This window comes from Chroicocephalus ridibundus, chromosome 6, assembly GCF_963924245.1.
Source record: "Chroicocephalus ridibundus chromosome 6, bChrRid1.1, whole genome shotgun sequence".
Classification (NCBI taxonomy): Eukaryota; Metazoa; Chordata; class Aves; order Charadriiformes; family Laridae; genus Chroicocephalus; species Chroicocephalus ridibundus.
In genome coordinates this window covers 43,252,243-43,278,173 of record NC_086289.1, presented here as the reverse complement: position 1 = coordinate 43,278,173, position 25,931 = coordinate 43,252,243, and the positions used below count along the sequence as shown (strand labels likewise).

Here is a 25,931-nt window from a genome sequence, read left to right as displayed (position 1 = left end):
TCCGGGGGAAGGAGCCGCCAGAGGGACACCGGCGCCGCCATCATGGCGGCCTGAGGCGCGGCGGGCACGGCGCCGGGAGCCGCCGGGCGGGGAGGCCGTGAGCGGAGAGGTAACGCCGGGGGAAGGGAGGAGCCGCCCGCCCGCCCGTCCCTCCGCGCACCGGCCCTTTCCCTTCTCGGGTCCGCGGCCGCGTCTCGGCGCTGCCGGGCGTGCGGGTCCCCTGAGAAGCGAGCGGGAACCGGGGCGGCGGTGAGGGGCGAAAGGGCCCCGCGGCGGGACCCCGGGTAAATCGCCCCCTGCGGTGGGTCTCGGCCCGCCCCGTGGGGCCCGAGGGCCCTGCCGGGGGTCTGTGGGGACGGGAGGGCCGGGGGGCCTGGCCGCCCCCCTCCTGTGGGGTCTGCCTGCCATGAAACCCTTTCAGGGGCCTTAGCGAGGCGTGGTGAGGGGAGAAGCCCGTGTGTGGGTTCCTGTGGCCTTTGGGCGAGCTCCGTTAAGGTGTTTTCCGTTTGTATTTTACTTGCTTCTCAGCAGGGTACGCCAGTTGTGGAGAGAGCAGTGCGGTAGGTTCCGGTGACACGGCTGTGCAGGCAGGTTGCAATAGCAACGCGTTTGCCTGAATGTAAACTTAGAGAGGGGCAAAGAATTGTTTTTTCTTTTTCAGTAGGGCACAGATAAACCCCCATTAGTCTTTTGTAACCTCATACATCAGTGCGTGCTTTGATTACCTGTGAGGGAGGACAACGGCTTGGCAACTGTGAAATCTGGATTTCATTCCTAGCTCAGTCACTTCATGCGCTCTCCTGAGAAAATTGGCTGTCCTCTGTGTCTGCTCCTTATCTGTGAGCGGGGAGATTAGTACCGATGTACCCTCAGGTGTCTTAGGAAGCCACGTTGAGAGTTACCTGTATTGCAGGGATTTCGCAGTCAAAACTGAGGTGCTCTTCAGTCAGGCTACACGCGTGCCTTTGGTGAAACAAAAAGACTTTACACTGATAACCAAGAAATCTTTGTTCAGAGAGTGCAAAAGATTGCTCGGTCAGGTTGAGACCATTTGTATCTGCAAGTGTAACGGACTGGTGTATTTTTAGAATTTGACTGGTAAAGGAAGCTGGTTCTGTTGCCTTCACAAGTCTTAATTTGGTTAGGCATGGCAAAACAGTGCGAACACCTGTGTGACTGTACCACCTCCCACGAGGGCAGATGTGCTCCCAGTGGTCACACAGAATGTTACAGCTTCTGTCATGTCTGGTTTTCTATACCAGAGTAAAAGATACATGCTATGCTTGAGAATTATCTGATACAAACATAACACAAAAAAAAGCCCTTATCTGCCAAGCTCCTTGTTTGGTGTCTGAATAATATGCTTCGGAAGTTTTTTCTTAGTTGTTTGTAAACAAATAACTGATTTTGTTGAACTTGTTAATAAATAGTGTTTTACATTTCAAAAGCAACTTGTTGGTGCTGGGAGACAACATGCACACCAGAAATGTCGGGCAGCAGCTGAAGACAAAGACCTTTCTTTATGGGGACTTAAATAGAGCCTTTGTGGAAAGGGTATTTTTATCAGTTCAGCTTTCCAGTTAACCCAAAACACTTGAACTGTGCAATGTAGACTGGTGAGCTACTTATAGACCACAGTTGTTTTTGCCTTTTAGGCTCAGAAAGCAATAGGAATTACGGACTCATGCTTTACCTATAGCTGATATCAAAGCAAAAGGTACGATTTGCAGGCCTACAAGCTGGATCAATTCTTCACGGATAAATAAGTTAGTTGCTGTTTTGAAGCTGTGTAATGAGGAAGGAGGAAGTCTTAGCTGGCCTCTAACAGACGTAATAATAAACATCTTTGCAGTTGGCATTATTTGTCAGCATTGGTAGAAGGAAAAGTCTGAAAACAGCATCAAGTCTAAGCTCCTTTCCTGTTAGCAGGAGTAAATCCTTTTAGGGAACTGACTGGACAGTCTGCAGAAATTTTGCTCAGATATTGTGTGAATTGTTTTTTGCTCCCCAGATAAATCAGCAGTCGAACCTGCTGGGTTCCTGGCCTGCCCTCTGAATACTGAAGAAAAACCTGGCTCTGCTGACACCAAAATGTTACTATGCTGAGCATACCTTCTGATCCACTGCCAGACAGAATTCAGCGGAGGAGAAAGGATGTATTAATATCATGTTCTTTTGTTGACAGATTGATAACCTAGAATGGCAGGAGAACAGAAACCATCCTGCAATCTTCTAGAGCAGTTTATTTTACTCGCCAAAGGTACAAGTGGCTCAGCTCTGACTGCTCTTATAAATCAAGTGCTGGAGGCTCCTGGGGTTTATGTCTTTGGAGAGCTATTGGAGCTAACAAATGTGCAAGAGGTAAGAGATGAGTTTCTATCCTAATGCCCCTTCTGCACTCCCGGTATAAAGGATCCCCAGAAGTTTCTACAGGCTGCGTGTGTGTGAAATTTCTGTGCCAGGAGGGGCTTGGTGCGACTTACCTTGCTTCTGAGATGTTTGTGTATGAGACATTGATGTTGCTTTTGCCTGTATATATTAGGTGTTAAAAACTACCTATATAAAGCTTTGCTACCTTAATGTGATCGCCAATACAGCAAAAGCCTGGCAGCAGCTCAGTAACAATTTTAAGAAGGCACCTAGCCAGCCAACAACAAAAAAAATCCTTTTCTACTCCTTCATTGTCCTGGAAAGCATAACTTCAGCACTCTCCAAAAGTCTTCATGAACAGATGTCTAATCAGGCCTGGGTGGTAACCAAATCCAAACCTTTTCAAACCAGGGTGGAAAGTAAGTTCCAGAGCTTTTCCTGAGAATGGCTCGCCAGCACCCCTCTCTACTACAATGAGGGAATCTAGGTTGAGTGTCTCTGCAGATGAAGTAATGTGGCATACGGCAAGTTTGGCTTTCCAAACAGGCTGTTAGATACGCCGAAAAATGCCTCTATGGTTATTCAGCATCAAATCGCAAGTATGGGTTTTTTTCCCCCTGGATCTGTGTGCAGCAGAAGGTATTAAAAAACCCCTCAATAAAAATTACTGCTTGGTGCTGCAGTTATTCCAGTGAAGCGTTTGCATGTGAGGGGGGTGCTATTACTTTCAAATGCGGTCAACTTAAAATGTTCTAGCTTGCTTTGCTTTAAAGTTTTTGTGGCTCTGCAGTTAAGCTGTCTTAGCTTTCTCAGTACCCAGTAATAGTAAGGATGCTGAACCAATGCCATTGCCTGCTTACTTGCCACATGATGAGAAGAGCTGGCCCTGTAGGTTGTCAGCTGGAATTAAGAGTCACGTTTTCTTTTACCTGCTGAAGCGCTGCACAAAGCAGTTGACTGTCTGAACTGTAGTTAAGTTCTGGTGCATCGAAATAGCTGGATCATGTTGACTCTGAAAATGCTGAAATTTGCTGCTGCTCATGAGGCCTTAGAGAGTGTCCAGCTCTTTAAGGTCTGGACATAATCGCTTTTCTGGGTACTACTTGTCCTGTGTAGATTTAAAACATGCTCTGGAGAAGTTGCCTACCAGTGTTGTATTGGCTATTACCGTGTTACATGGAATTTGTTTTGTTTTCTTCCCATCCAGCTTGCTGAAGGGTCTAATGCTGCTTATTTCCAGCTGCTGAACCTCTTTGCGTACGGAACGTACCCAGACTATGTAGGTAAGAGACTGTTGCCTGTTTGCAGAGTACGAGACTGGGTTGCTCTTTAGAATTGTCAGAGGTGGTTCTTTGCTTTCTGTGGTATCTGGTGTAGTGTCGCTGGCTGAAAGTGTCCAAGAACATAATTTGTTTGGGAGGCGAATTATTTGTAGGGAGTCTATGGGTCATATGTGCTTTTTAATTGCTAAAATGTGAGGGAAGGGATAGAGACTGTGGTGTTTTACTGGTTTGGATTGGACTGAAGCACTGGTTCGAATTGGTCTGTAGCAGTATTCATTGACATTCACAGGCCGCTTACCACTGTGGAGTGCAATTTCAGACATCTGTTTTGAAATTCAGATGACAATGGTTATGGAAGCTGCAGAAAACTTAGACAAAATTGTTTTGCATTATTTATAAAAACCTGTATGGTTTATGCGATAACCTCTTATTCTGTGATGGCATTGCTGAAACAAAACGAAGCATTTCTTAGCAAGAATACAAATCGAAATAATGACTTCTATACAGCTTCAGAAGGACTACGTGTGAATCATCTTAGTATCTGTCGGGGTGTGCTTTTATCTCTGGTGCTTATGCTTCCATTTTGCTACAATTTAATACTTTATTTGCAGGTAGCAGCCTAATCCAGACCATTACAGAATGTGACAAATAATTCTGTCATAGTGTTGGTTATCACTGTGGTGGATGAGCTCTCTAGTTTCTGTAAGGAGAAGTGGCATCCGTAAGTGCAGGGACTGGAAATTCCAGTGGCTGTAGAGCAACACGAGCCTCGTGAATTCTGTGACTGATTAGAGGATGTGTTTGCTGTGCATAGGTCTTGTGTCCCAGCATGTGACAGTGCAGTTTGTTCTTCCTTTTCTAGTGAAGAAAGAGAATGGGGGGAAAAGTAGTCAAAATGTAGAGCACTGAATGAGGTGGGATGGATGGGAGAACTTGAGTGGCCCTAAAACACTAATTTCCGTTAAAGCAGATATTTTAAAGAGTTTCTTTGCTTTGGAAAGCTGCCAGTTTCCTTTCAGTTTAAATATTCATGAGGCACATGAATATAATGCAATGACAGTGAGGCCATATAAGTATCTAGAGTAATAAGTTCTCCTTTCTTGCTTAGCCTGGTGCTTTACACTTTTGACCCTAAATTCTGCAGTTTTTCAGAGAAATAAGACCAGCGGTATTTACAACCAGATCAGCAAAGGGGGAAGATTTTATTCTGTCAGCGCTTTAATGAAAAAAGCATTGACCAACCGTTTTGGCAGGACACCATTTGTATAGATGTGAATTACGTTCTAATTCCAAAACCAGAATTACTAAAGAACAGAGAAAAATGGCATTGCAACTAGTTTTTTAACTTTTCCTGTCTCTCCCTGGGTGTGCTAATCTGTCATCAGCGTCAGCTTTATCTGCTCACTGGCACCTCCAGTAGCTGGAGGAGTTCAGCCTTCTGGGGTTTAGTGAAGTGTAACTGGCCTGAAGTTTTGCAGCCTGGGTTATATAATTCATGAAGGAAAGTCCTGAATCCTGTCTTTTTAACATTAACAGCAAACAAAGATAACCTGCCTGAATTAACAGCGACTCAGAAAAACAAGCTGAAACACTTGACGATTGTAAGCCTGGCTTCCCGAATGAAGGTAAAGTACACAGTGTATGATAGCAGTCTTTTTTGTTTGTTTGTTTTTGAAAATGGCATTGATTTCATAGCATTGGAGTTGTATCAGACTGCATGAGTACTTGCAAAAAATCCTGCAGCTAGGAAAGTACCTGTAATGTAGAGGTAATTTGGAATATGGAATTTGGTCAGTAAGGTCTGGGGAACTGTATGGCTTCTTTCACTGCAGGAGATGGAGGATCATTCTTAAAAACACTGACTTCTTGTTCTGGAGATAACTAATCAACTCTGTTAATTTCTTTCATGATCCCATTACCTTTTTTCCTCCAGAACGTGCTATGTCAAAGTTTCAGGAATGACCAAAGTTATGTCAGAATATTACGTAGCCTAGTAGCAGGCGTTTGTTCTGCCATGCTCCCTCAGTGCTGTACTTGCTGGCTAAAGTGTGGGATACAATAAACATTTGGGGCTTGACTTTCTGAGACTTAGCTGTTCATTTTGGCTCTAGGACTGTTAACTTATTCTTGGACTTGCTGTTTTTAGTGCATTCCCTATTCTGTGTTGCTGAAGGACCTGGATATGAGGAATCTGAGGGAGCTGGAAGATCTGATTATTGAAGCGGTTTATACAGATATTATCCAGGGGAAGCTGGATCAACGAAACCAGGTGCTAGAGGTGGATTTTTGTATCGGCAGAGACATTCAGAAGAAGGACATCAGTAACATTGTTAAAACACTCCAGGAATGGTGAGGCAGTCTCTCCACCTTTCTTGTTCCTTGTACATAACTTACCCTGTTTTTTTCGTATTCCTTAAAGTTTCAAGTGCTGGCGCAATTTCCCCATGTTCCATTAATCAGAAGTCTTATGCTGTAAGTAGGCACTTGGAGGAGTTATTCTATTGGACAAGTTTTCCAAGGTCCCATCTAGGATTCAGTTTGTGTTCTATATCAAGTCAAACTATACTATGCCTTGAGATTCTGCTCTCACTGTAGCTTTTACACGGCAGAACCCTAGTGAGGAATCAAGGCCTTGTCAAACAGACTTGCCAAACTGGACTCATGGTCTTATGGTGGGAGCTACTCCTCTTTCTGCTGTTGCACTTGATAACAAAACCAGAACTGTCCATTACTTTTCAGCCTTTTTCACTGTAATGAAGACTGCATGGGCAAATCGCAGCTCTTTGGAGGGGATGTCTCTTCAAGCTCAAAGTTTCAGATGCCTTTGTTTGCCTTTTTGTTCCTGCAGACGCAGGCTGCATGCAGCCATATGGGGACTGTGGTACTATCTTCTGTACCTTTGCCAGGAAGCCACTTCTCATCTTTTTGTAGGATTCCCTTCCCACCCAAAGAAATTCCTCTGTAGACTGTGGAGCCTGTGGCAGGTTTTGAGATGACTGGGAATTGCTTCCTAGTTGCTATGGTAATGGGTGCATGAAAAGTAATTAAACTGCTGGGCAAATATGCTGTCCTGAGGTGGGGGCAGGTTTTTTGCTTCTCTACTCCAACTCCCTCAATCCCATCTCAGTGGGAGGGCTCTGGCAGCTTCCAGGACCTTACAGCATTGTTTGGAAGGTAATAGTGAACCCACTGCCAATTCCCTTTCTGTCTTCTCCAGTTACAATATCTGTGTTGGAGGAGTGCTCTTGTCTTTTGAATGCTTAAGAGGCAGGGGGATTGTCTCAATCTGCCTTTTTTGTTTGATTTAAAACTTTTACTTACTTTTGAAAAATGCATCGCATCTCTGTTTAAGCAGTAATTATGATTGAAAAGGAAGTTAAAAGCGCATTGAACCTGCATTTACTTTTTGATGGGCAGGTAAGAGTAACATGGACTAGCTAAAGATTGCTGTGAAATACATTGGGTAAACAGCAAAGCTTTTTCCTGACAGCTTTTTGGAACTCAACTCTTGAAGCAGGAAGTATAAATTTCATAATCTCCTAAACATATAGGCGAGCATGACTTTTCAGATTGCCTATTTGAGCTGCTCCACAGAGAACTCATAAAGACTGTTTGACATTGTATTGTGCAGGTGCGATGGTTGCGAAGCAGTTCTTTTAGGAATTGAGCAGCAAGTACTTAGAGCCAACCAATACAAAGAGAACCATCACCGAACTCAACAGCAGGTAGAGATGGAGGTGAGTCCAGAGTCACTTCAGACTGCTATGTGCTTGTTGATAAGTGTATGTTTGTTTGCTAAAGAAAATAATCTGGTAACACCTGGTTCATGGTTGTGGCTTCTCTGAAGTAGGCTAGCAATCATGCAAATCAGATGTGCTGGTTTGGGGTAGGAAGAAAACACATCTGCTTCCATGTGCTAGTAACACCACAAACATCAAATTTGCCCACTCTGAGCAGGTTGGAACTTTTCTTTATAAATTTTTATAAATCTAGGCTGGGTGGCTGCGCTAGCTATGGTTTCCTGAGTTGATTTGTTAGGGAAAGTGCTTTTAATGCAGAGCAATTCTGTTCCTTTTGTAGAAGGCAGGCAGGAAGGAAAAAGCAGTTCACTTTGTTTTAAACCTGAAGGTGTAGTTAACAAAAATCTCTCGAGTCTCATTGCTTTTGCAAAAAGTGCCCTGGGCAGCTTCCTTTGGCGTCTTTCTCTTGGGGTCAAGTTGAGCACCCAGACAGGGCTCTGACACGCTCTCTTCAGCAGCGTGACCTGGGAGCGCTCCTGCTCTGCTGCATTTGCAGTTAGGCAGCAGATGGCAGCACGGGCACGCGATTTCAGCCCCTGCTGATGTGTATTTACTTGTGAGAACAAATCTTGGCTAATACAGCTGTAAAGGTGAAAATGGTCCTCCTGAGACACTTGCTCAGGGTTTATTTCTTGCAGAGTGCTGCATCCCTGCAGGTTTACATTTGCCTTCTGAAGCAGCGTATGCTTGGCGGCTTGATTGGCATCCATAGCAGATTTGGCTTGCCAGATGCCTTTGACCTGGAGTTGGCACACCTGACTCCTAAACTTGTTTTGGCCTGGAATTTTTTTTTTTAAGGTTTGCTCATTGTATTTCTGGTGAGCCCAACAGGCTTCCAGGGGACAGAGTATGGTGCCTGGTGCTGTATCTCTCCTTTTCAGCCAGAGTAGCAGAAGCACTACTGCTGCCTCCCCCAAAACCAAATTCTGTTCCTGCTTCTAGCAAATATCTGTGGCTCAGCCAGCCAGTTAGGCCAAATGGCATTTTCTGTTTTCATGTGCTGTCCTAAGAGTAAGTTTGCTTTTTCACAGTCTCCTTTGTCCTTCCTGCTTCTGGCCGACAGAATGGTAGGATGGCTGCCTTCTGCACCGAGGTGGTAGTTGGTCCCTTCAGCTAGCTAGAAAGGTGGTACAATATTGTGCCATTGTCTCTTGCGGGGCGGGGGGAAGTCGTCTCTAGTTATTCTGTATTGGACCCAGACTGGAAATATTAACAACTCCTGGCTCTAAGTGAGGATGAGACATTACCTTTAATAAACTCAAGTGCAGAGCATGTTTCTGGGGGGAGAGTTTGTTTTATAATCTCCACTCTATACTCCAGGGGTTTTTCAATATGTTTACGAACAGAGTTTCTACTGCAAGGGGAGGAAGAAGCAGGTGCTGATTCACTGTCTCTTCTTGGCCAGGTCACAAACATAAAGAAAACATTAAAAGCTACAGCCTCGTCGTCGGCACAGGAGATGGAACAGCAGCTGGTAGAACGAGAATGCCCTCCACACACAGAACAAAGGCAGCCCACAAAGAAGATGTCCAAAGTCAAAGGGCTGGTCTCCAGCCGTCACTAGAACATACCATCTAAATGTCATTCAGCTAGGAATGACAACAGGAGGAGCAAGAAAGGGCCTGCGTCACCTTTTTCAGTGGGTTCTGGGCCAGTCCCTTCCAGGCTGGCAAATAAAAGCCCTGTTTGAATACAGCTCCCAGTTAGCAGCACCTGGCTAAGTTACACTGTGCAGCCTCTATTAACTTCCAGGGTGTCCCTGTTCTGGTCCTGTAAAGAGGAACTTCTAAAGAAAGGGACAAACCAAAAGGGGCAGGGGAAAAAAAAAATATCTGTGGACAGTTTTGCTCCCTCCCAGCCAGTCTCATTGCTGCTTAACCTTGAGGAAGCTGCTGTACTAAATCAGATCTTGGGAGAACTTCTGTAGCAAGTGTCTGAATCCCAGGGTTGAAGTGTGGCTGCCAAAGCCAGGCTGGGAGCGAGGAAGCCATCGACACAGATCTTTTAATTCCCGAAGGGAGCGCAGAAGGGTTTCTAGACCAGGAACTGCTTTACATGGAAGTCTTCAGCCTTTCCACTACCCCTGTCTATTTTAAACTGGGGTGAAATTCACGCTACCTCGCTCTGTGAAGATGAGATCCAGTGCTGGGCTGTTTACTTAACTGTCTGTTTACTGCCCTTACTAAGCCCTTTAATCTCTCACAGATTTAAAGCACTGTTCTGCATCTCTGAGGCATCAATACAATAAGGAGGAAGCAGGCTGCTCTTTCATGCCTTCCTTCTTGCAGGTGGTTAGAGGCATACTAGAAAACTGTTCCTTCTGAATGTGATGTGACCTCCCAGAGCTGCTTGTGAGTTGTTTTCCCCCATTGATCCCTTCAAAGGGTAATGCGTTTGCTCTTCCTTGGATGCTAGCGACAGTGGTCTGCATGGGAGAAGAGCCCGTTTAGCATCGTGACAGGCTGGTGGCCCAGGACCCACTGGCAGGGGTCGCAGCAGCATCCCCTTGCTGAAGCAATGGACTTGACTAGTATTTCTGAATTTTGAACACTTTCAGGTTGTATTTTCCTCCATTTTTTTTTTGTACATTGTTGTGATTCTAAAGCATTTCAGCCTTTGTTTTGTGTTTTTTATTTGTTACAGACTAACTTCAGGTGATTTGCACCTAGTTTGTCAAGGTGTGGGTTTTTTTTCTAAGGGGGAGGGTGGGGTTGGCATTGAAACAGGAATTCACAAAAAAGCACATTTTAGAAAAAAATTAAAAATGCTGATTTAATGTCAGAGTCTGGAGTCTTGGCTTTGAGGCTGCTTTAGGCTTGTAGTCCAACAGCACTTGTTCACTTGAGCATTTACTTGATTCTCAGTGTTACGTTATCAGAAGGTCTGAGTGATCTCCCTGATACATCCAGGAGGCAGGGAAGCACTCTTCCCATTTTGTCAGTAGTTCTTCATTGTCCAAATTTGTGAGAAGAGAAGGATCGGTGGCAAAGCCAGTAGCTGAGCCCAATGTCCTGAGCCTAGAAACCATGGATGCCTGATTGTGGAAGGTTCGTAGTTGTTCTCTGTCTTGGGCCAGTCGATTCCTTCTTCTGGCCTGGCAGAGTACTGCTTTGTAATTTGGCCCCTGCATTTCACTCCATGCTGTAAAGAGAAGGGCTTTCCGTGAGCGGGCAGGGGACCTGTTTAAGCAGAGAACTGTGACAATGCTCCAGTCCTGCAGCCAGCTGTCACCTGCACTTGCTTGTGCAATGCTTGTGCCTCCCTCTTATTGCTACCAGAAGTCTTTGCCGTCTGCGTGTTTTCAGTCCTCAGTCAGAGGACTCGTTGTACACTTGTGAAAGTAAATTCCTCTCCTTTTCTTCTCCTGCAGTGCAGGCACACCAGCTTTTAATCTTGAGGGGTGGCTCTAAATACCTCTCATCCAGTTGCCTCTGGGTCAAGTCCCTTGGTTTCTGATTCTCTGCCAGCTCTCTCTCCCCCTAGAAATGCTAGCCAAAAAATTCCTGGGGAAGGATGTTAAGTGGATAAGCCCAGAGCACGAAGCTTTCCCCTATATCTCAAGGGAACTGTTTCCCAAGCAGTGGCAGTACTGGTTTCTGTGTAGCTTCTCACGGTGTTTAGCTGACAGCTTCTCAGGAGGTGTAGGTGGACTTTATGTACCGAAGTCTAATAGGTCTGTGTGATGGAAATGGACAAAGTCTGTTTCTGGCTTCCCGTGTGGGCAGCTGCAGCGTACTGGTCATCCAGTTCCTCACTAGATTTGACTAGTGAGGGAGGTTCTGTGGTCCTCACTAGCCGTTTTTCCTTCCCATTTTTAATATCTGTCCTGCAAAGAGGCAGGAGGAATACAAATGCCTTTGGAAATCGTTTTAGCTCCTCGGCAAGCCACAGTCTGCTGGGGAAATAGATGTAAATTTGGCATTCTTGGTGTTTATTGCCTGCCAGTGACAGGAGTCACTTTAGTTTGCTGAAGCTTCTTTAGTGTGTTGGAAGTTTTCAAGTTTGTTCTTGCGTTTTTCCTGTTCTCAAAGCCTGGCTGGGGGTGAAGATCTTATTTATGCTTCAGTACACATTGCCTTTGATCAGCAAAGAAGCGAGGGAGGAAATAGCACTTTGAATAAAGAGCTGTCCCATGCTGACGGTGATAGAGGATGGAGAAGGGAATGGGGTATTGGAGGGAACTGAGCTGTTTGCATGTTTGCCTTTCCTGGTGTGCCAGCGACGCACTTGGTGCCGCAAAAGGAGGGGGGCGTCTTTGCAATGAGCCCAGTCTGAGATGAGTCATTAACAAATGACATGCACAGAGTACCTGGGGGAGGCAAACAGCTCTGCGGCAGCTGGTTAATGAATCTGGCTTGAAGGAAAGAGGTAGAAGCTATTCCAGGAATGAAGCAGAAGGCATAGTTGTTAACAGGGAAGGATGCAGGAGGTGCTGTGCTGTTCGAGAAGGACAACAGATAAAGACTGCATTGGCTTCCTGTGACTGCAGGGAGGTCAGCAACTCGGAGCAGAGTTGTGTGAATTCGGGGCTGGTGGGGGCTGAATTGCAGACAGTTTTGACTGGGGAGTGCCTGGGGAGCTTAATTGCGCTATGGGGACGGGGGAGGTGGAAGCAGAGGTGGGTTTGATACAAACTCCCATGTACTGCATGTGCCGGCTGGAGGCAGCTACCGCAGCTTGTCAGCGCTGCTGGACTCTGCTCCCTGATGTGGGGAGAGCATCCTGCCCTGCTTTATTTTATGACAGCAACGGGCTGCTCCAGCTGCAGCTTACTTCAAGATTGCAGCAGGACAGAGTTTGAGCTATTGAACTTCTGTTTGCTTCCTCCACCCGGAGGGAGACAAAGTAGATGGAGCTGCCTTCCCTCTGCTCCTCAGGGCTTTATTGTCTAGCTTCATGTTCTGCAGCTCCACTTGTACTAGTGCTTGTTTTAATATGGAATTGAGCACTGAGCTGGAAAATGGAAGAGAGGATCTCAGCTGATTGCAGTGCTGGTAGACTGCCCTAGCCCTAAAGCTGTGCCTCATGCTAACAAATGTCCCTGGCATTCCTGCTGTGACTCAGTTGATACCAGCTAACATCAGGCAATTCTGGAACATGATAAAGCAATACTGATGTCAGTCTTTTTAAAGAAAAAAAGTTTTGGCTCAAAATCTATTGTTCTTTCACTTCCCTCCTCACCTCCTTAGATAAGTTGAATGCTAGCTTAGTCTTCTGTTGACAGCAGGAGGGAAAATCACTGATGCTGACAGACCCTTCTGTGTTCAGATTTGAGACCATATCACAATCAGTCTTGTGCAGACTTCTAAAATCCCATGGGTGCTTGTGGAGCTGCACACAGGCTTGCAGGTCTCTCTCCATGGATTGACAACAGGAGTAGGACCTGCAGAGCTGCTCTCCAGAGTGGAGCTTTTGTTCTCGCGGATGAGAGTGGTGGTAAGTGATGGCCATTCTCCCACCAGCCCTGCAAAGTGAATTTTGCTGAGCAGCTTCTGTTCCTGGAAGAATGGAAAATGATACAGAACCCAGTGGGTGCTATTATGTGTGTTTTTAGTGTTCTGCTCATCCTGTGAGGGGAAAATGCATTGGTCCACCTGCACACAAAGGAAGACGGGCTTATTAATTGCAGGGGAGGCAGAAGTGAGAGTGCCATCAACTCTTGCTAGCTGTATTAAAACGTAACAAATGACATGGATGAATCGGTCTTTTCCTAAACTTTCAGTTCTGTACAGGTTTTATGTGAGTGCATCTAAACTGTTTAGAGAGGCCTCTGATTGGAAAACCAAATAAAGCCTACCTCCTGCTGGGGTAAAACAGTCAAAGCTTATGCATTCCTAGGTGTGTTGGGGCTGCTGTTTGTTACTTCAGTATCTGAGCCTGTTGCAAGCTTTGCAATTATTCCCCAAATAATGGGGAAATGGAGAAATTAAAGAACCTGCCCCACAAATATATATACCCAGCTAGCCAGATCTCTGTCACTTACTCCGATGCTGTTGGTTTTTTTCCCTGCTAAGTCCTCTATAGCATCTGACCTAATGCGAGGGAACAAAAAAGCGAAACCGTCTAGCTTATTTGTGTGTAACCTGAGAGAGTAACCCAGGGGCATCAAGAAAGGTAAATTAAAGTTTAGAGTGATCTCAGTTCCTACTTGTAACCTCAGCCTTGTATTTTTATTATGGAATTTTAACCTGACAGTATGATTGGATTTCTCGGCAGAGTTTTTAGAAATGTGTCATTGTTTCACTCTGCTCCGTGGCGAAGGTCGGTGTCTCTCAGGGACTGTTGACATTTTGCTGATATTTCATCAAGTTTGGCCCTACCACAGAGCTACCAGAGGTAAGGGATTGAAGCTGAAGAGGTGTACTGTAAGGAGAGTGCGTATTTACGCCCTAGCCTAGGCTGCACCCTGCTGCTAAGTGGCACTGTGGAGGTACCCCCATCTCTGATTAGTGAACCAGGCAAAGGATTAGGCAAAGCAGCACTTTGCTCCCTGTCTCCGAATACATAGGCACGCGCGCTTCTTTTTCCCACAGAGTGTAGACCTCGTGAGATGCCCCGATGTATTCGTTACAGATAGCAAATTGCATGAGCGTGATAGCTGTGACCAGGGGTTTTTCTTGTCAAGAAGGGAGGATGCCCTCGCTCCAGGGAATGAACGTGCACACTGGAAATTCTAGGTGGTAACAGGATGCTGTAAGGTCACCTAACAGTCCTGAAAGTTGTATTTCCCCACAAAGCACGAAAGAATTTGTGCCAGTAGCCCTTGCTTGGTGTAATTTTAGTAGAAGATCGGACACCCTTCCACAGCTCCAGGTCTCCTATAGAGGCTTGTAAATCTCAGTATCATTAGGCCATTTTTCAAATGCTTGTGCACAAGATACCTCTGTATTTCCAGAAGCGCTGATTGTGGCAGGTAAGTGAAGCCTCGCTCCATCAGAGAGTGGCCTTTTTGCGAGTATTTTGAGCTTCTCTGACTGTAGGGTTGTATCTTCATGGGTATGAAGTTTGGAAGTAGTGCTGTCTGGCCCTCCAGACTCTTCCTGAAGATGCTGTTTATCTCACCAAATGCCCTAGCATTTCAGTTGCTGTCTCGTGATCAGCGCAGTCCTAAGGCTGGTTTGTGCTGATGCAATAAGTAACGTCTCGGTGTTTCATTGTCACCTTCGCAGCTGTTAGAGAGCACCGGTTCCTACAGGATCACCTGCCAGCTCTGATGCTATTCCTTTTACATCACGACTGTGAGATGACACCTCTCCTTGCTGGCAGACAAGGCAGGTGGGTAGGCATCGCTCCTCAGAGCTGTTCCGCATCTAGGGAGGTGCAGGCTGTCACCTGGTTTAGCGTAATGGAAATCAAGGACAAGGACAGCGTTACGAATAAGGGACAAAGCGCAGAGCTGTGTCCTATTCCAGCTCTGCTGCAGCTGCAGAAAGCAACTTTGGGCAAATGAGCTCCTCCACAGCTGCGTTGCCCAGGACAGCCTCTCTCTTCTGTGCTGACTTTGTGAAAGAAGTTTGCAAAGCGCTTTGGTCTCCTGGCTGGGCAGAGGTTCGTTGCTGATGGAACTGAAGAAGGTGCGTGTGTACGGAAGGGGGGAATCTTAAAGCTTTTTAAGCTTTTCTTAGAAAAGTCATCTTCCTCCTGTGTACCCCACCCTTCTTTTCCCGTGATGCAAATAAGGTGGTCCACCGTGGCAATATCGGCCTGGAGTATTATGGGAAATATGCCAGGTTAATTATGGAGGGGGCAGGAAAAATAGCCTGTGCCGTTTTCAACAATATCAAAGGGATGCTACCTAATGATTTTCCTATTAGTTCTTTTCCCAGCCTGCCAGAGCCACTGCAGAAGTGTCATTTACAAAGGCAGTTTGCAACTCATTACCCTGGATTTTCACTGTAGTTCTGCTCCAGAGAGCGTGGGCTTTTGCTGTGTGCCCCAACCTAATGAATTGCCTGATTCGGTTAGTGCTGCCATCCCTTCTGACAAGGTTAGTTGCTGACTGACAGGAAGGGGCCTGGATTCAATTCCCTTTTTGTTTTCGACTCGCGCTTGTGTCAAGCGCAGGCTCCCTCTGGAAGCTGCCCTGTGATCCCTTCCCTTTGTTTTTCTACATTCTGAGGGAAGCAGCCCATGCTTGGAGAAGTCTTAGAGCAAGTGGCAGGGGCCTGTGTGCTGCTGCCCCTGGCAGTCCCTGCTCAACACCTCAAGTCCCTTTCCAGCTGGAAAATTCCACTGCTGTCCTGCTCTGGGGCTCTGGGCTTTTCTTTTTCTTCATTGGTTTGGGATTTGCTGTCACCTGTGCTGGGCTTTGTAACCCTTCAGCAATAAATACCTTGGAAAAGCCACATTAATGGTACCAGGGAAAAACATGCAATGCGGGCTGGGGGAACAGAACTGATTCCCACACGTTAGAGGGCAACTGTGTCCCTGTTACCGGAGCTCCAAAGCCTGTTTGGGCTTTGCAAGGCACTTGTACAACAGCACTGGAGAAAGCTCTTGTCCTTTTTCACTAGAGAGCAGTGTGTTTTTTCAGGCCGTGGGCTTATGGCTCGTCTCGTGCTGGGAACAGCTGCTGGAAAGGGGAAATCAAGGCAGTTCCTATGTCACGTCTCAAGTGCTGCTGCTTGGAAGCTGAATGTGGCTGCGGCTCGTTCAGCTGGTAGAGCAGGAAACGTGTAGGTCCTGTGGGTGCTAGGTTTGACTTCAGTGTGGACAGTGGAGCCTGGGACTCCTGCCACCCTCACTTCCAGGTGTGTGTATCCACCTCTGCGAAATGCCATTCTCGGAGCATGCTGTTGGGATGGCAGATGCCACCCCCTGAGGCTGCAGCTTGCATCCGGGACAGCTCTTGATGTTCACTTATGCTGTCTCCAGGCTGGGATGTGGCGAGGGAGTTTTCCAGTGCTCACCCTGGATCCTTTTACTGAATGTCGTGAGGATTTGACCTAGCTGGCCCACAAAGGAGGCAGTGATGTGAGATCAGTTTGTTTCTGCTGCACGTGATGCCTCCTCCCCTCTTAATTAGATTCCTGTGGCCCCTCTCTTTCCTGCTGGCCTTGTTTCCTACTGAGCCCCTGTCAGGGAGACCCAATTGTGGCCTTATCAGGTGCTTGCTGGGCTCTAATGAGCCATTTCCTATTCTGGCCTGTCTGCCAAACCGATCTGAAAACTGACCTCTACTCGCAAGGCCACTCTGTGGGCGTCAGACCCACCGGTCTGGCTGTGCCGTGCGGGTGCTAAGGCTGAGTGTATCCGAAGGTTTTCCCAAGTGCTCTTTCCCTCCCCGAGTGCTGCCTTCTCTCTTCCACATCACCTCCCACCCCGACATGGGCGCAATGTTCCTGTCCCGCAGGTGGGACACCAGCATGCTGAGGGCCAGGGTGACTTATCCCTGGTCAGAGCGGAAGCAGTCAGGCGAGGACCCAAGCTGTTATCCCTCCCTGTGCACAGGGAGCGCTTGCTCTGGTTGCTCTTCTACCGAACTAATGCCCTTTTGCAATGCAGCTTTGTCCTTTTCCTCGGGCTTGCTCTTTTCCAGGAAGCCCAGCAGATGGAAGGAACCCATGCTGTGGGGCTGCGCTGTTCCCCTCGGACTATGCCGCAAAGGAGAAATGGGAATCCAGACTGAATGTGACCCCAGGCTGGGATCTCTGGGAGTCCCCAGCCTGAGCTCAAGGTGGTGCCTTGCATAAGTTGTCATGTTTTGGGGACCGAATTCCTGAGACCAAGTTCCCTCTGCTCTGTTGAGGAGAGGCCCTCTGTCACCAGGCAGATGGTTTTATTCCTGCTGTGGCTCTGCAGGGGGAATTGTCCCCACCTTCGTCCCAGCCTGGCACTCTGTTACGGTGACTACTCTGGCTTCATGCTCAAGGACCAGGACCCTGAGGGGGACCCGCAGTAGCATCTTCTTGCACCACTGTTCAGACCTGGTGTGTAAGGTCTGCACAGTAAGTGATTCCTTATTGTCCCTTTGGTTTGCTGGGTGACAGCGGGCAGTCCCCTCTGATGGCCATCTCTTTAGGAGCTCCTGGCACAGCCCCTCCTTCCCTCTAGAGGTGTGCGAGGCTGGTAGGGTCACCTTCACAGGCGTTGTATTTGCCTTACAGAGCCCTGACTGTGGGTTGTCATTACCCGTGGACATCTCTGGAGGGCTCCAGGTGACCCTGAGGCAGGGCACCGAGCTGCCAGCTGCCCATCCTGCCTCCCTCCCTCCCAGCCTGGCCTCCCAGGTCTTGGTTTTGTTCCCCGTAGGTAACGACTTACGTAGTCCATCAGCTGCTGCTCCGCGTCCGGCGGGACTCTCTGGGCACCATGAGGTGGGTACCTCTCTGACGGAGGCTTTGCTTGTACAAGGCTAGGAACGTCATATGCACGCTCCTAACCTGATGATTGAGCTGTCAGGTGTCTGGATGAATCCTCTTGTTCTGTGAACCTAATGTTCTCTAATAGTTGGGGAGAGTCTGGCTGGAGGTTTCTATGGTTTCCTGGTGGTTGCTAAGGAATAGGATCTCTTTGCCTCTAGGTCTTGGTGACTTTCTTTTTGCCCTGTCCTAGGCACCGGAGCCCAGCAGAACATAATGCTCGTTGTTTCCCAGCCCACTACAATGGTCAGGGCATAATTTGTGACTCCCGTCACGGCTGGGCTGGGCGCCTGCCGCTCTTTTTTTTTCTTTTTTTTTTTTTTTTTCTAAGGCCTCTTTGAAGAACGAGACCAAAGAGCCTTCATGCAGGAGTTTGTGTGTTTGCTGCACTCCCCGCCCCCTCGCTTGCTGTTGCCTTTAGAGCTCCGAGTCATTTTAACGATTTATTTCATGCACTTTACATAGCAAGAAGCTGTAGCAACAGCTGTGCCCATGAATCCTTAACCAGGCGGCCCTCAGTATATTTTGGTCTGTCTATGTATTGTCCCAAGCGCAGTTAAATAAATCTCTGCTGGAGGAAGGGGCTTTACAGCTTAGTGGCGAAGGTTTGGTGAATGGGAATATCAACAAGATACTTAAGGAGCTGCTGGATCCTGGAATAACGACACCTCCGGCATAAAGCTCCGTCCCCACTGGCGCAGCCGGAGGCCAGGTCCAGCACTGTCTCTGTTGCTGTCGGCAGGGGCTGCACCTCTGTACGGCGCCCAGTGATACAGCTTTATTTACAGCACAAAATTTGGACCCCAACCTGCAGGCTGGAAGCAGATAAAAGGCATCTAGGCCACATTCGGCTCTTGTCGTGCTGCTATCTATCGATCCGGTGCTCGGCTGTTGAACATCGTGGGCTGATTTCCGCAGGCGCCAGTGGGGATCTGGGCGATAGAGGAGTTTCCCGAGGCCGCGTGCTCTCGCAGGGAGCTCAGCTGGGTTCTGCAGAGGCTTGGAGCCGCCCGCAGCGCCGGGCAGGATTTGGTCCATCACAGCATCGCAGGATTGGGCACAAGTTTACTTTTGCATACGGGATCAAAGCTTAAAATATCAGCTGGCCTTTCTCTCGCTCCTGACTTTTCTAAAGCATCTGAACAATTCCTGCTTTAACTCTGTTAAAATCAATCAATCTGACATCTAAATTGTATGTGAATTTGATAAATAAAGACAGGTTACAAAATGCCACACGGAATGATTTTTTTTTTTAAAGTTTTTCAACTACTTAGGACAAAAAAATGTTACGATGCTTGACTTTTCATTTAGTTACATAAATAATTTTTTTATAAATATCTCTTTATAAACAATATATAAATAGCTTTACAACATAAATACATTTATGCATGACATGAATTTACAAACAGCAACGTTATACAGCTGGCTTCATCAGTCTCTGGAAAAGCACTGTCCCTTGTCTTGGTGAGTGTTTGTATATATAATATATATAAGATAGAGAGCACTTTTTAAAAAAATAACAAAACCAAAACAGCTGGTGCCATGACTCCTCGTACCAAAAAGAAAAACACAGCCACATCTTTTGTCCATTCTGGGGAGGGTCTCTGCTCTTCTAGGCGTTGCCTGGGGGATGGCCCTGCCTGGCCACGGCAGGAGAAAATGGACTACGGATTCAAAGCCCTGCGAGGAACGAGAACAAAGTGCCTGTTAGTACTTGCCATACACCACCCCTCGCCCATCCCAAGCTGAAACCCCGGCGAGAATAATCCTGGCGTTGGGCCGGGGGATGCTGAAGTCAACAGAGAACCTCTCTGAGCTTTTCGCTTGTGCTAAAGCGAGGAAGAAGCTTGACCTTTGCTTTCTGGCTGCCTGGTATTTAGGGGAGAGTCGGAGGGAAGCGTGCTGCTCCTCCTGGCCCTGGCTCTAGCAGAAATCTTTTTTTCCTGCTGAGAATTTAAGGAGAGAGGATGGGTGTGAGCTGGCTGCGCAGCCTGCGTGCACTTCTCAGAGCCCTGAGCTGGGCGATTCCTTGGGAATACCGAGGAGCTGCTACAGGAGGGAGCAGAGGGGCAGCACCCATCCCTCTGGGCAGGGCCAGGGACCAGCGCTGCTGTCCTGCGGGCAACTGCTCTTCCCATTGCTCTGCAGAGCAACAGGGGTTCTGGATCCAGTCCCCTCCGTGCCCCGTTACGTTACTGCAGGGCCAAGGGACATCCCTTTGCGTGGGGCAGCGCTGTGCCGTGGGAAGAAGAGTGGCCTGGGCTGCAGTGGGCAAACGCTGCCCCGAGTGTGAGTTCCTCTGCTGGCAGGGACCAGGCCAGCCCTCAGCCCCCTCGGGAAGAGCTGGCCAGGGGGGAGCTGCCGGGCTTCTCTCAAACCGGTCACTGCGGGGAAGTGATGCTTCTCTTGCCCTTCAGTCCCTAAGTACAGCGGCTGTGGAGTGCCGCGGGAAGAACTTCTCCCAGCTCCCTGTAACTTGCTCGGATGCAAAGCCTAGGTTAGGAAAGTGCTACCTGTGGCTGTCATCACAACTAGGAGACACCTGGGGAACTTGTGTCTTGTTTTTCCCTTGAATTAAATTAATTGGAGTGTGGCTGAGCCACGTGCCTCACTAATCCTCCCACCACAGGCACTTGGGGGTACCCTGCCCTCTGAGACATGTCCATGTGTCACCTATGTCTAAGCGTAGGATGCTCGGAGCAACTGGGAACGTATGGCTGCACCGGAGCTCCTTCTGCATCCCCCCCCGGAGCCTGTGGGTCTGGCTCACCGTGAACTAAGGCCTGGGTCTGCAATCCTTCTGCAGGGACAAGGTACCCGATGGATGGATGGATGGATGGATGGATGGATGGATGGATGGATGGATGGATGGATGGATGGCGGCACAGTTAAACCCAACTATGTGGCTTTACCCGCCAGCCACACCGGGCTTTGCAGATGGCTCAAGCGGGCTGAAAACCTCCAACCCTGCTCGGTGCTCCATCTCCCACCCGGCAGCGTACCGAGGGGCAGCGGAGCGGTCCCCCCCACCCCGGGACCCCCCGCCGGCAGCCGCCCGCCCCGTCCGCGCACTCACCGCCAGGGGTCCCTCAGCAGCCGAGGCCGCTCATGGCGCCGATGCGGTCCAGCTTGAGGCCGAAGCAGCCTTTGCCCAGCCCTTTCTTATGGACGCCCTTGTGGCGGCGGCCCGGCGGGTCCTGCAGCAGCCGAGCCCAGCCCGCCCGCGGCCGGGACTCGGACCGCGCCTCCCGCGCCTCCCGCGGGCCCGACCCGCCGCCGCCGCCGCCGCCGCTCCGCTCCTTCTCCCGCTCCTTCTCCCGCTCCGCCGCCGCCGCCGCCGCCGCCGCCGCCTCGGGCGGACCCGCCGCCGCCGAGCCGCGGGAGGCCTGTGGAGGGGGAGAGGGTCAGAGAGCCGCCGCCGCCCCCCTCAGCGCTCCCCCCCCCGCCCCGGCTTCCCCGCATCCCGCAGCGGGGTCGGCGTATCCCCCGCCGCGATGCACAGCCGGGATTAGGGGCTGTGCATACACACACATCCCCCCCCAGCCCGCACCCCGCCTCCAGCAATGTCCCCCCATCACCCTGGGACTGTGCGCAGGGCATCCTCCCCTCTCCCCAAATCCGTGCGCCCTGCCCTGGGGTCGGAGCATCCCCCTGCCTCACGCTGTAGCGGTGCCTTCCCGACACCCCCCCGGCACTGTGTGTCCCCCCGCCTCAGCTGGGTTCACTGCATCCCTCCCAGAAAAGGGCCGGTGGTGCTGCACCCCCCCAGCTGTGCTGCTGTCAAGGCACATATTCCCCCCCCTGCTCAATCTGAAGGGGCCTGAAAGCTGGCAGGGGACGCAGTGACCCCCAATGGGGGTCACTGCGTCCCCTGCCAGCTTTCAGGCCCCTTGGGTCACTGTGTCCCCTGCTAGCTTTCAGAGGGGTGTTCCTGTCCCCCATCCCAGCTCCGGGGGGGGGGGGGGGGCGTGTCACACCACTCTGAGCAGCCCTCCCTGCACCCCTGCCTTGCAGAGTGTCCCCAGTAGCAGTGCAGAGATCAGGGGTCCCCTTTCCCACTGCTGCCCCCCTCCCCCCCCCCCGTTAATGCTGTCTGGGTCCCCCCAATCCCCCAGTTCTGACCCGCAATTATGGGGGTCACACCCCCTTCCCTACTGCCCCCCCCATCTCCCGGCAATCCCCCCCCGCCTCCCTGCTCGGGGCTGCTGCCCACCAAGCCCTGGGGCTGCTCCCCCCCTCAATCATCTCCCTGACCCCCCTGTATCACCCCTTTCTCTGCCGCCTGCACCCCAGGTCTTTACAGGGACACCCCCAGTCCTGTCCCGCCGCTGTCCTGGGACACCCCTCAGTCCATGTCCCCATCTCTGTCCCTGGCCCCTGGGGCAGTGCCACCCAGTGTCAGTGGCCGCCAGTGCATCCCTCTTCCTCAGCATCCCGGGACACACATTTGGGGTGCCCCTGCACACCCACACACACACCCCCCCCCCCCCCCTCATTTGGGCAGGGCTGCCTGGAGTGCTCTGCTCTCCCACCCTGCTCACCGTGCACCTGCTGCCCACCCTGCTCCGCCTCTACTCCCCTTCCCCAGCGCCTGGCACAGAAGGGGTGACACCGGGGAGCGGACTGCCACCCTCCCCGGCCCCAATCCTGCAGGGTACCGGGCACACAGCATCCCCCTCCAGCCACCCGGTTTGGGGCTGACATCCCCGGGACACGCACGCCTGGGACAGGCTGGAGGAGCAGTGGGTTCCCCTAGCAGCCCAAAAGTCCACGGGGAAGGAGGACCCCGGCTTTGCACTGACTCCGCCACCCCAAAGTCACCCCGCATTCTCCCCCCTGTGCCCTCAGGACCCTCGGCGGGAGCGGGGAGAGGAGGGAGAACCGAGGGGCAGCTCCAGCCCTACCTTCTGTGGGAGCTGAGACGCCGGCTTCGCCTCCAGCCTGACGGAGAGCAGCGCGAGTAAAAGTCCACCAGCCAGCCAGGGTGAGATCTGCATCCTGCGAGGCCGAGCGAGAGGGGGGCCGGGGAGGGGGGGGGGGAAACAGCGGGGAGCCCAGGGGAGCCCCGGGGAGAGGCCGGGACCGGCGGGAGTCAAAGTTCAGAGCGGAGCCCCGAGGTCCCTCCAGCCGCCCGCGAAGTGCCGAGCTCGTGTGAACTTGGGCTTTCTGCTTCATTCATTTTATAACCCAACCTGCTCGGTGATGTCATCTAAACAACCAGGTCCAACCCGGCCTCCCACTCCACAATAGCAGGAATTTAAAGGGGGGGTGGGAGGGTAGGGGGGGGGTGTCCCCTCTCCCCTGGCAGGAACGAATGACACATCAGCCCAAAGGAACCGGCTCGGGGAGTTGGAGAGCAGACGGGGAAAGCGGGGGGCATTTGGCTTCACGTCCGCCCCCCCCCCCCACCAACCACCCCCGGACCCCCCCCGAAAGCTGTCTGCCCTCCCCTTGCCCGGCTGCCCCACGGTCCCCCACTCCCCCCCACTTCCCCAGTGACCCCCTGTGGAGGAATACGGGCCAGCCTGGGGGGCTGGCTGTCACAGGCTGGAGGGGGGGTGTCCCAGTGGGGGATTAAGCCCAAAAGACAGGAATGAGTGCAAAAAGCACTTTTTTTTTTTTTCACATTCAGGATTAAATCAGAACCTGTCTGTCCCCCAACTTCTCTCCCAGGTCCCTGCTTGGCAGGAGGGGGGACACTGCCCTCCCTGGCAGGGACGCTGGGGACACAGGGGGATGCAGGGGGCAGGGGCGCTGCTTGAGGGCACCCAGGTGGGTCCCTTGGCTTGGAGGGGGGGGACCTGCACCCTCCACTCTCCTGGGGGGGCTGGATGGTGTCCCTGGCCCTGGAGATGGGGCTTTCACACACCCTGGGGATGTCCTCTGTGGGGCACAGTCAGTGTCACAGGGTCCCCGCTGGGGACAGGACCCAAGGGCTGACCCACCACAGGGCTGTGCAGCCTGGCCTCCGACCTGCTCCCGGAGCTGCAGGGTGCGGAAGAGGGATGTGATCCCGGGATTAACCCCAGCATCTCACAGGGCCTCTGGGGACACAGTAGGTGCTCCCCCCTCCCTGCCCTCCCCCTTCCCCTTCAGCAGCCGGCAGGGCAGGATTTGTGCCGCTGCTGATGGTGTGCCCGGCACCGGGCAGCTCTGGGGCTCTGGCTGCTCCGGTGCACCATCCCTGGCACCGCGTCCAGGGAAGGGGGATGCTTTTACTGGGATCAGGCCAGCGGAAAGACCCCCCTCTCTTTGCAGGAGCATGCAGGGATGGGTTGCACCAGGTTGGATTTCCACTCCAAATCCTTTCCCTGGAACCAGGGAAATGCTCTCTGCTCTTCCTGCTCTCCCCGGGGTCGGCTCCAGGCTGGTCCTTTCTTCCCACTCCCTTTCTTGGTCTTTCTGGGCTCTGCTGCTCCCCAAATCCCTGGGGAGCTGCCCCTGCTGGGGGACCATGGCTCTCTGGGGGTCTGTGTTTTCCCTGCTTGGGAGCAGGGAGATGTTTCCTCCTCCCCAGCCCGGGCTACTGGGCACGGGACACTTCAAAGGAGATTGGCTTTTCAGCTCCATGTGAATGGGAGCTGGAAGGAGAAGGTCTCGGTGGTTTTTCCATCATGCCTGCCAGGTGGAGACAACTTGGACTTTTTGGAGTGTAAAGTTGTGCTTGGGCATTTGTCTGCGTGCAGGCAGAGCGAGGCGAGGGAGCCGGGATTAGAGCCGACCCCGGGTGCCAGGGAGCTGTGGGTGCAGGCAAGGAGCAGAGAGAGGCCCCTTCTCTTGGGGTTCAGCTCTCATCCCCCCCGAAGCGTGCTGAGGTGTGACACCCAGCCTCTCTGGAGTGCAAGGTGCAGGGGGGGCCTCTGCAGCACTACTGCTTTCAGCAGGGCTTGTGCAGGGGAAGGGGGAGCAGCGGGGAACTGAGCCTTGGATCTCCGCAGCCTGGGGCTGTTGGGGTGCCCGAGGTCACCAGCGGTGGGACAGCTGACACGGGCTCCTGCCGTCACTGGTTGTGCTGGCGGATGCCGCGGGCAGCGCTGCCCTGCGGCTTCTCCTTGGGGGGATCCAGGATGGGGAAGGAGATGGGGCAGACCACCAGGGGCAAATGTCACAGCGTGGGGAGGAAGGGTGCCTTGCTTGCCACCTGCCCCCTGCACGCTGCGGGACGTGGGGTCGGGAGCCATATCAGAGCTTCTCCACCAGCCCCTCGCCCCTAGGGATGAGAGCGTTGCCACAAATGCCACAAGGTGGTCAGGTCTCAGCCAGCGCCTGCCCGCAGGAGGCTCGTCCCGCGCCCTTTCACCAGCGTGGTTTTCATTAGTGTGTTTTCTTTGTCACACTGTGCAGAGCCTCGGGTTTGTTTTTTTTTTGGGGGGGGGGGGAGGGAGGGGCTGTGCTTAATAAATCCAATTAGTCTTGTTATTCAAATTACCCTGCCTTTTCTGCTGAAAGTCGCTGGAGTCAGAGCCGGGCGCACACAAAGCCTTTCCCTTAACTCAAACCAGATCGGATCCACCAGGGTGGCAAAAGCTCAGAGGGGGGAGAAGAGGTGGGCAGGAAGGGGTTAAGAGCACGAAACCCTTTTGCTTCGTGGGATGGGGACCTGAAAGACTTTAACCCTTGAAGGGATGTGCCTTCCTTGGCCCAAGGCCCTGCAGGATGCTCACATCAGCTGAGAACTGGCAGACTCAAGGCATGTGTGGAAGCTGGGAGTGTGGGGCAGAGAGGGCTTCCCTCGGGGGCTGGAGAGCAAAGAGGATCCTGCACAGCGGGACAGGGAGGGATGGAGACCCCCCAGGGTGGGCTGGAGGACGAGACACCCCTCCCCATCCCCGGGCGGGGAGAGGGGCTCCAGGGCTGGGCTGCCCCTGGGACACCAGCGTCCAACCAGGGGCTATGGGGAGATGGACTGAGGTGCGTTTGGTGAGGGGGTGGCTTGAGGTGACCTAAGAAAGGCATGAAAATCCATTTTTGACTGCTCTTCGTGTCACATAATGCTTCCCGTGTGACAGCAGACTAAGGGCTGTTCAGAGGTATCCCCATGGTGGCAGCCGTGCTGGCTCCATCCAGCCTGGATTCAAGCCTCTCGCCCCTTTGGCTCCTGCGGGGCATCACCCAAA

The 25,931-nt window shown here is 51.3% G+C and overlaps 2 protein-coding genes across 4 annotated transcripts; one reads left to right on the top strand and one right to left on the bottom strand.

Annotated features, from left to right (window-relative positions):
- Positions 1 to 18: 18 nt before the first annotated feature.
- Positions 19 to 19,047, top strand: COPS7B (COP9 signalosome subunit 7B). Of its 3 annotated transcripts, none has more exons than XR_010071539.1 (8): positions 19 to 109; positions 2,186 to 2,361; positions 3,578 to 3,653; positions 5,190 to 5,278; positions 5,800 to 6,002; positions 7,285 to 7,390; positions 8,859 to 13,567; positions 13,670 to 19,047. XR_010071539.1 is itself a non-coding variant. In XM_063338100.1 (7 exons), the coding sequence occupies exons 2-7, from the start codon at positions 2,200 to 2,202 to the stop codon at positions 9,015 to 9,017; spliced, it is 795 nt and encodes a 264-aa protein (XP_063194170.1). In that variant the 5' UTR covers positions 19 to 109; positions 2,186 to 2,199; the 3' UTR covers positions 9,018 to 19,047. The 3 variants fall into 3 exon arrangements, 1 of the variants encoding a protein (XP_063194170.1); XR_010071540.1 differs by having other exon boundaries at positions 8,859 to 17,769; positions 18,603 to 19,047; XM_063338100.1 differs by having other exon boundaries at positions 8,859 to 19,047.
- A 24-nt stretch (positions 19,048 to 19,071) lies between these two features.
- Positions 19,072 to 22,875, bottom strand: NPPC (natriuretic peptide C). The gene is made up of 3 exons (XM_063338101.1): positions 22,719 to 22,875; positions 20,891 to 21,200; positions 19,072 to 19,494 (listed from the first exon to the last, which is right to left on the bottom strand). Exons 1-2 carry the CDS (start codon positions 22,809 to 22,811, stop codon positions 20,904 to 20,906), a joined length of 390 nt encoding a protein of 129 aa, XP_063194171.1. The 5' UTR covers positions 22,812 to 22,875; the 3' UTR covers positions 19,072 to 19,494; positions 20,891 to 20,903.
- Between the last annotated feature and the right edge of the window lie 3,056 nt (positions 22,876 to 25,931).

Bases quoted from the DNA above. Each gene is read 5' to 3' on its own strand.
- NPPC (XM_063338101.1), bottom strand. From the start codon at position 22,811: ATGCAGATCTCACCCTGGCTGGCTGGTGGACTTTTACTCGCGCTGCTC. The intron at 21,201-22,718 runs GTAGGGCTGGAG...CCCCCTCCACAG, and splicing joins CGTCTCAGCTCCCACAGAAG to GCCTCCCGCGGCTCGGCGGC.
- COPS7B (XM_063338100.1), top strand. From the start codon at position 2,200: ATGGCAGGAGAACAGAAACCATCCTGCAATCTTCTAGAGCAGTTTATT. The intron at 2,362-3,577 runs GTAAGAGATGAG...CTTCCCATCCAG, and splicing joins AGCTAACAAATGTGCAAGAG to CTTGCTGAAGGGTCTAATGC. The intron at 6,003-7,284 runs GTGAGGCAGTCT...TGTATTGTGCAG, and splicing joins GTTAAAACACTCCAGGAATG to GTGCGATGGTTGCGAAGCAG.